Below are 9,152 nucleotides of genomic sequence, written 5' to 3'. Positions count from 1 at the left end.
TGAGGATCGATAAGCCTTCAAGGATTACTTACACACAAACTGAAAGGTACCACACCTTTTGGAAATGCAACTGTTGCTACAGTGAAACATCTAAATAGTGAAATATTTAAGAAAGCAAGTATGGGGGGCGGGGCAGGGTGGGGGGAAGCCCTTCTTCAAATTCAAATGTCTGTTCTTTTCTGCATTTTTACATGTAGTTATTTTTCTAGACTCTTTTATGTTAAAATTCAGGCAAGTTCTACATTAGAACTGCTTTTGGAGCCTACTAATTTTGACTTCACAATCTTTGCTTTTATTTTTACTACATAGTGCTTCAGGTACTGTTTAAAACCTGGTCCCTGCTGCTGTTGAGAGACAAGACCATAATGGTTTTCAAAGCTTTATCTATTAATATATAATCCTTGCTCTACAACTGCATACCTTTTTCTGTGCTTGCAACACAAAATCAGCAGACATGTTGTTGTTTCCCTAATGCATTCCTTACTCCTCTGAAATTTGAATTTTAGATATTTGTAGTGAGGTATATTGGCAGTAAAACAACAGCAGTAAAACTGATATTCAGAGGAACACAACGATTTATGATTAACACGCACTAGGTATTATATGAGGTTGTATGCAAGAAGGTTCTCAGAAGCAATGGTGCAGCTCAATACTGTCAGGTGAAATGCAAGACCACAACAGGAGTTAGACAGCTATTAGTTTATTGATAATATATTCATACTGCGATCAGCGTGGGGAGCCCCAGTTACCGCATGGAGGGTTGCAAGGGAAAAGCAGACAGTCTGGTCAGGCACCCGATCGAGGCTCAGTCCAGGGACGTCCCTGCCTCAACTTAGATACCTTTTTCTTTTGACAGCAGGTTTTTTTTATATATATATACACATATCATGCCCACCTGGTAACACACCAAACACCACAATGCTGCAATAATTAGAAGCTCAGGTCACTGTAACCTGACGATCATCGGTTGGGGCAGGACGTTTGATTTGTGAACTGGGACTAGATCACATGCATTGAGCCTTGTCCTTGACTCCTCGCCGATCTTCCAAGTCCTCCCCTTGCAACTTGTACATCCCAATGTGGTGCATTTCTCTGTACAAACCACAGGGACCAAAACTTGGGAGTAGATGGTTTTATGCATAGTTTTTCTTTCACCTCAATCAGTACATTAGAAAAAAAAAAAAGAAAAAATCCAAAACAAACATCCTTGTGGTACAGCTATTTACACTTGCTGCAGCACAGACATTTGTGTGTTAAAAGATTTATATATAAAAGTATGTTTCCTATTATTTCCCTATATAAAAAAAAAAGTTATAATGCAGAAGTATCCCTAAGTTACTTCCCCACTATAATCTGAAAGTGTATCCTGTCTTTTAGGAAGACTTGAAATAATGTACACAAAAGAAAGATTACCTGAAAATACTGCCTGAAGGAAGACAATGAGAATCAGTTCGGCAATATGCCATCAGTAATGCTCAGAAATGCAGCTATTTTGAGGTTAGCATTTCTTTTGTTCACTTGGCTGTGTCTGTTCTGGCTGATTCGTATCAATCCCAAAGCAAAAATCATCAATAAGGTGCTTCATTAAGACATGGAAAATAGTCTTCAGTCTTGAAGAGGACTGGAGGTTCATAGAGGGTCTGTTGTTGACGTGAGGAAGATGATTTCTGCAAATTAGATAAGTTTATTTTTCGCCTTCTTAAAAACGCAAGTTTTAAAACAAAGCGTACAAAGCTAAAATGCAAAACAAGAAAAGTTTTAAAGGCACATCTCTTTAGTCAGGTGAATTTTTAATCATAGCTCAGATGGGTCTGACACATTCTTAATGTTAGTGAAGAAAAGCAGCCTTTCACTTTTGCCATTCTATCACCTGAACAGATTCTGTCCTGGAAAGTGTATGATACACCAGCTTTGCAGGAGCCAAACGCATAAACTTTTCCAGGTGATGGTATAGTCATTGTAACCTTCATCCTTCCAAAGCCACATACCTTTACCTTTCCTGCTCCGGCCCTTGAGTTAACCGTAGCCTGTGTTCTCATTCACTTAGTTAAAAAAGTCTTCATGTGGAAACATGCCTAGCAAATGCTTCTTTTGAGAAGGCTACTCCTCCTGCTGAGCTTCTTTCTTCACCACAAATTCGTTAGAATATATATACTATGACATACCATTAAAAACAATATGGTAGTGGACTGGAAAAGAGCTGTTACACTGTTTTTAAGGGAAAGTGTTCATGTTTCTTTTAAATATTAACTGCATGTTGGTTTGCTATACCAAATGGGCCGTTCAAAGAGACAACAGCAAGGACCACAACTGACTATCGTGTCAGCAATCCTGCAAGCCAATAATGCTGCACTGCAACACACACCCACTATAGGTTTTCAACATATCATCTTAATCAGAAGGCTTGAAATCAAGACTTTATTCATTTAAATTTTTTTTCTGGACTCATGAAAAGATTTTCACAGAATCACAGAAAGGCAGGGCTTGGAAGGGACCTCTGGAGATCATCCTGTCCAACCCCCCTGCTTGAGAAGGGACACCCAGAGCAGGGGGCACAGGGACGCATCCAGGTGGGTTTTGAATGTCTCCAGGGAAGGAGACTCCACAGCCTCCCTGGGCAGCCTGTGCCACTGCTCTGGCACCCTCACAGTGACAGATAATACTATTGATAGATAATACTATTGACAAACTATTTTGCAGAGCTCTCAGTCAGTTTGTCTGCAGAGCTCTTCAGGTACTTTTTTGCCTGTCTGGGATGAGGAAATTAGAGTCTTCACCAATAATAAAGTTAAAAGCATACCAAAACTCATTAGTATACTTGGAGTTTAGAATGCTTTTACAGTACCAAAATGAGGGTATCATTAAGCATACCTACAAAAGAGCTAAGTGGAGATTTTCCAATACTTGGTTGAGCTGTACACCTGTACTCCACATGAACTGAGTACATAGTCCTGTTAGATATAAAATTGCTGATTTATGACATTTAAATTATATTTGCCTCTAACTTTACGATACCCTTAATTTCTCTGAAATAAGTTTGGTTCGCCATTCGAGCTGTAATTAAAAAATATAAACAGATCTGAGCTATAAATAGTGGATATTATCAGTGTTCTGTGTATCAGAAGTTTTGCCAAATGTAAAAAGAATCTTTGAAATCAAAGTTCTGTTTTTAAAAACAATTTCTTATCCTGTACTGCCGTATGAGAAAACACCTTGCAAGAAAGGGAAACTGAGGTCACAGGTATTCTGCAACTCCTGACACTGATTTAAGAGGCACTATATTTGCATATGTGCAAGAAGGGAACAATTTCGATCCAGTGAGGAAATTCATAGGCAGGGACAGTACCCACAGTTGCCTAAGTACATATTTATGAATAGTTATTTTTGCAGCTGCTTAGCAGTTATTTTTACCTTTTGAGAGAGTCTACATCCTTAGTGATATTAGAAGTCTTACAGTACTGTACTTTACACTGCCTGGTATTCACAAGGGAAGAACTTGGGGCAAAATCTGAAAGTGAGATTACAAATACACAACTTAAGAAATACAAAATATGTCTCTTGGGTAAAGAAACAGTTACATTTAAATGGGAAGAGAGTGAGGGGACTTGACTAAATTAAAATTGTAGCGGGAAAATGTGAACTACAGCTACAGAGAAAATCATGATACTGGTATAGGCCTTCTTTTCTAAAGGGTTGATATATCAAGTGAGCTAATTGTTAGACATGAGGAGAAATCTCCACAGGCATTTTCATTCACACATGATTGTGTTTACTAGTGAAAATAGATATTTTACTATGCAATGCTCTCAGTACCACTGCGAAACAGTCACCTGCCTTTTAGTTAATCCATTAATACCACTAAGTTCTGAGGGTTGATTTTATTGCTATCCATACTCAAACCAAGAAACCACTGGACATGCCAAGTTCAGCTTGCTGACACTTTCAGAGACTTTCCACCTTATTAATTGTGGAAAAACTGCGAAGCTTACAAAGTGTTCCCACGCAACACTGAAAAACCACTTTATTAGAACTTTCAGACTTTTAAGTTGAAGATTATAATTCTGTGGTTGACACCTGTTTTTAGGAACAAAATGGAAAATACCGTTGAATATTCTTCAATACAACTGCAGCAGTTGTTTGGTTTTGCAATTGGCCCATAAAAAAAAAACAACAAACGCAACACAAAGCTGCTATTTAAGAAAAAAATGACATCACTCTAAACTTCAACACTAAAGAAAATGACAGAATGGGAAGTTAACTAACTTAGAGACTGCACAGGAAATAGCAGCGAAGAACAGGTTTCCTGAACTGAGTCTTACAAAGACAACACACATTCTTTTTACAACCATTTTTCTCTGCTGCCACATGTGCTTGCAATATGTAGGAACACAAATACTTCAACAGCCACAGCCACCTTCCTCTACCCCTCTGCAAATTTGAGCATTCTCACCAGTACAGAAACCTGAGCTAGTACAGGAAGAATATAGGAAAAGATAAAGAAAAGACAATATGACGTAAGGAGGAGTACTTATAAATGGTGCACTGGCAGGTGATGCCAAGAAGCATCAGGTGCTTCAGAAGATTAAAAAGAGAAGAATTTTTATTTTTTGTTAAACTAGAAGGTTATTTTAAAACTAGGGCATAGTGCCAGCATTTAAGGCTAGGTATGGCATCTCTTGGTTACAAACTAGAGAGAGTACTTCAAGTCTTCTGTAGAGAAACAGTCCACAAGTAGTAATGAGGAAAGGCAGAGAAAACCGCACTCTTAAGAAGTTTAACAAAATGCTTATATGATTACTGAACTGTGTGGATTCAGTAAAAATAACCTTTTTTTAAAAAAAAAAAATTGTGCAGTGTAGCTTTCATTTCCTTTTTTGGTAACATTTCTACAGTGGTATTCTTAATGCAGTATGATCCTTTAACCATTTTGTCTGTACAGGCTCTTCCTACTTGCTTTGCATACCATCAGAGATCGGGGTACTTTAATATAATGACTTATTCATTATGCGCTTGTTTGAGCTCTTCACATTCCCTTCTTCATGTGTTCAGCCTTATTTTGGAAAGTTACACAAATCCTTGTAAGAATTTGTGATTTTTTAAAAGTTGTTGGTTTTTTTTGTGAAGCCTGAGAACTTTGCAAAAATCCTAATAGCAGTATATGAAAGTTTTACAGTTAAATTCAGACATATGTGCAAAAAACTTACTATTATTTTTAATCACCCACCCTGGCAAGCAGAGCAACTAAGCTGGTCACATGATAACAATAGCTTACTTACATTGAGGAAGGATGGTATGCTGATTGTGTTCAAGATTTTCTTGAAAGTGCTTGGAAAAGCTCCAAGGTCTGTTTCTGCCTTTATGACCCGTTCTTCCAGTCCAGCTACACTATTTCCAATCATCTTCACAAAAGCCTAGTGTGAAAACACCAAAAGAAATCCAACTTTTTCACTAACAGATTAGAGCAGGATTATGTATTGCACAACAGCGGTGAAAGTTCCATTACTTAAATGAGAGTCAAAAATTCCACGCTCTATTTCCCTTCCACCTACAAGTCCATTTGATTGATAAAAATTCCTCGAGATACTTAAAAGGCTCAAAAAACAGGTTAAATCCTTTTCCTATTTGCCTCTCAAGTAACTAATACAGACTTCTCAGAATTTAGACTTCTATCCGCCTTTCTGTTAAAAGTGGGACCAGGGATCTGAATCACAGTTTCAAAGCTTTACCAGGGATCAACAGACCTCTCATTCTACTAGCCTCCAAATAGCTCCCAGGACAATAACTTTGAAAGATACTATAAAAAAAAAAGAACAAATAAAGAAAAAAAAAAAAAAGAAGAAAAAGCTGTGTTATTACTTTCTGAAAAAAGAAAGATGGCTGCCTTGCTTCCAGCAGTAAATAGCATTTTTATAAAAGGCATTTTGTTTTAGAACGCCCCATAGTCTCCAGAAATTCTTAACAATTTGTGTTCTCTTCATTAATCCTGAAGTATTGAACCCAGACTGAACATAGAGAGCAAACCGGATCTGAACCCACTTCACGTGCACGCACACGCACACGACATGAAATTACAGCATATGATTGATTCTTCCCCCTATTGACAAACGGAACACATCTAGAATATCTCAAATACATACCTCTAGTTTGTCAATCTTCCTGTAGATCTGTCTCATTTCTGTAGCTTTTGTGTAAATTTGAGGTATACTTTCATTGACAACTTGAGAGGAATCACTTCGAATCTAAAACGATTCAAAGGAATAATACAAAAGTCAACAAATAAACCAAAATATTAAGTAGTAGGTTTTATTCTGGAAACTAGAACTGTGCTCCAATTAACAGAGTAAAACTCATAGTTTAAAAATACTAGATTAAAGCTAATAAGCTAGCTTCTTTGTACAGTTTAGCAAGTGTCTTTAAACAAAATTTATTTTGCATAGACAAACATTTACCTTTATAATTATATTAAAAATAGGCTGCCTTATCGGAACTAAGACATGGAACATTTCCCAAGACACACTGAAGAATCAAATGCATGAAACTAAAATTATTACTTAAATTTTACTACCTGTACATTTCTTCAATTTTGCTAAGTAAGAAAAAAAGCCAGGCCACAGAATTTTTTTTTAATCGGTTCAAAAACAAATACAGTAAAGTTCCCCTTAGATTAGTGCAGGAGAAACACACGTGCTATGCTTTAAAAGGCAGCCTATATACCAGTGTCACGTTACAGAACCTTTCCATTGAGTTTCCTGTCTCCTCCCACGCAAAAGTGAAAACAAAGCTGCCTTTCTGAAGAAAGGGTAAGAAAGGGTCCCCTCAAGACAAATCCAGCTTTGGACGTTTGGCAACTCTGGCAGCTACTCTGATTACAAAACTCAGAGAGGATGTCTCTACGTATTTTAAAGGAGAAGTAGAATATTGCGTCGTCCTTTAAAGCGCCTATCTTTATGCCATTCAAAATTGGATTTCACGTATGTACATGGACAAATATACAAACAGAACGATGTAAATATGCCGTTATACGGGCACATTTTGCTCCAACATGAAAGTTCAGTAGTTTTCATCCATAAGTTTTCTAATTATCAAGTGCCTTTTCGTGTCAGAACGTGCCTGCCTAGACCAAAGGCTGCTTTGCGTCTTGAATTTTTAAACGAGCCAGAGTACGTAATAAACTATATTCTGAATTCAAAAGCACAACTACATGCAAGTTACACATACCATATCCAGCATTCCCACAAATTCATCCACTCTGGTCAGCAAATCTTCTAGGCTCTTGTCTAAGCTGTCTATCTGCAAAACAGGAATCCTTTAAAGGTACCTGAGAACACAAAACGCCCCCGGACTCCCCCGAGTACAGACACCAGCCAGACCAACGCCACCTTAAGAGGAATCCCGCAGCCTTGCCCCCTCTGGGCCGCGTTACGCCAGCCGACCAGACACACCGGCGGCCGTACCTCGCCTCCCGCACAGCTCCGCCGCGCCGCCCCCGCTCCGCCGACACCCCCCTTCCCCGTCCCACCCGCTCCCGGCACTGCCGGCGGCACGGCCGGCCCGCTCTGTGGGGAAAGGCCGGCCGTTGCTCCCTCTCCCCGGGGAGCCCGGCCGCGGGGGCGGTGCGGAGGCCCCCCGCCCGCGCCCCCCGGCCCCTCACCTGCTCGCTGAAGAGGCTGCGGTCGGCGAGCATGCACGCGGAATAGGCGGCGGCGGCGGCGCTGAGCGACGCCTCCGAGGCGTCCTCGTCCTCCGGCTCCCCGAGGCCGGAAGCGCTGCTGTGGCTGTGGGAGACGTTCCCGCTGTCCGCGCCGGGGCACGCGCCCGGCGGGCCGGCTGCCTCCCTCTCCCCCGCTCCCGCGGCCGCCGCCATGCTGCTGCCCGCCACCGCCACGGGGCTACCCCGCCCCGCCCCAGGCGGTGCCACCGCCCACGTGAGCGGAGCCGGGCCGGCGCAGGCGCGGCCGCGATGGGCGGGGACGACGGCCGCTCCGGTCAGCGGGCCCGCCTCCCGCCGGTGCCGCGGGCCGGCTGCCGCCGCCGAGCAGCCCCCCCCGCCTCCGGGCCGGTCCCTACACTGCGCTGGCAGCGTCAAGGGCGGAGAGGTGGCTCCTTTTGCCAGAATCTCTATGGAGCACCTGTCCTCCAAAGAGGACTAACGTGCCGCGGTTCCTTCAGACACCCGCTGTTAAACCCCCGTTCAACAGTTTAACATCACAGGGGAGGGGGCCACGACCTCAGCCACTCAGTCTCGTTTCAGCACAGAGGCTGAACTGGGAAACGGGTTCATCTTTAAAAAGACAACTAATATAATACACCTTCATCAGTAACCAATATGGTGCGTGCAAAAATAGAAGATTTTTTTCCTCTAGTTTACAGAATCATAGAATAGAACCATAGAATCATTAAGGTTGGAAAAGACCTCTAGGATCATCAAGCCCAACCGTCAACCCAACACCCCCATGCCTCCTAAACCATGCCCTGAAGTGCCATGTCTACATATTTTTTTAACACCTCCAGGGATGGAGACTCCACCATCTCCCTGGGCAGCCTGTTCCAACGCCTGACCACCCTTTCAGTAGACATTCTTCCTAATATCCAATCTAAACCTCCCCTGGCACAGCTTGAGGCCATTTCCTCTCGTCCTATCACTTCTCACTTGGCAGAAGAGACCAACACCCATCTCACTACAACCTCCTTTCAGGTAGTTGCAGAGAGCGATAAGGTCTCCTCCCCTCAGCCTCCTCCAGGCTAAACAACTCCAGCTCCCTCAGCCGCTCCTCATAAGACTTGTGCTCCAGACCCTTCAACAGCTTCGTTGCCCTTCTCTGGACACGCTCCAGCAACTCAATGTCCTGCTTGTAGTGAGGGGCACAAAACTGAACACAGCATTCGAGGTACGGCCTCACCAGTGCCGAGTACAGGGGCACGATCACCTCCCTGCTCCTGCTGGCCACACTATTCCTGATACAAGCCAGGACGCTGTTGGCCTTCTTGGCCCCCTGGGCACACTGCTGGCTCATGTTCAGCTGGCTGTCAGCCAGCACCCCCAGGTCCTTCTCCGCCAGGCAGCTCTCCAGCCACTCTTCCCCACGCCTGGAGCGTTGCATGGGGTTGTTGAGAACCAAGTGCAGGACGCAGCCCTTGGCCTTGTTAAACCT

At 42.6% G+C, this 9,152-nt stretch overlaps 1 protein-coding gene across 2 annotated transcripts; it reads right to left on the bottom strand.

Annotated features, from left to right (window-relative positions):
* Positions 1–684: 684 nt before the first annotated feature.
* BLOC1S4 (biogenesis of lysosomal organelles complex 1 subunit 4) lies at positions 685–7,927 on the bottom strand. 2 transcript variants are annotated; one of them, XR_010371526.1, is made up of 6 exons: positions 7,652–7,927; positions 7,219–7,290; positions 6,138–6,239; positions 5,277–5,411; positions 3,412–3,508; positions 685–1,667 (listed from the first exon to the last, which is right to left on the bottom strand). XR_010371526.1 is itself a non-coding variant. In XM_064443151.1 (5 exons), exons 1-5 carry the CDS (start codon positions 7,862–7,864, stop codon positions 1,569–1,571), a joined length of 621 nt encoding a protein of 206 aa, XP_064299221.1. In that variant the 5' UTR covers positions 7,865–7,922; the 3' UTR covers positions 685–1,568. The 2 variants fall into 2 exon arrangements, 1 of the variants encoding a protein (XP_064299221.1); XM_064443151.1 differs by lacking the exon at positions 3,412–3,508 and having other exon boundaries at positions 7,652–7,922.
* Positions 7,928–9,152: the final 1,225 nt, after the last annotated feature.

Source organism: Phalacrocorax carbo, chromosome 2, assembly GCF_963921805.1.
Source record: "Phalacrocorax carbo chromosome 2, bPhaCar2.1, whole genome shotgun sequence".
In the NCBI taxonomy this organism is placed as follows: domain Eukaryota; kingdom Metazoa; phylum Chordata; class Aves; order Suliformes; family Phalacrocoracidae; genus Phalacrocorax; species Phalacrocorax carbo.
Note: the sequence above shows the minus strand (reverse complement) of the source record. Positions and strands in the feature narration are given on the sequence as shown.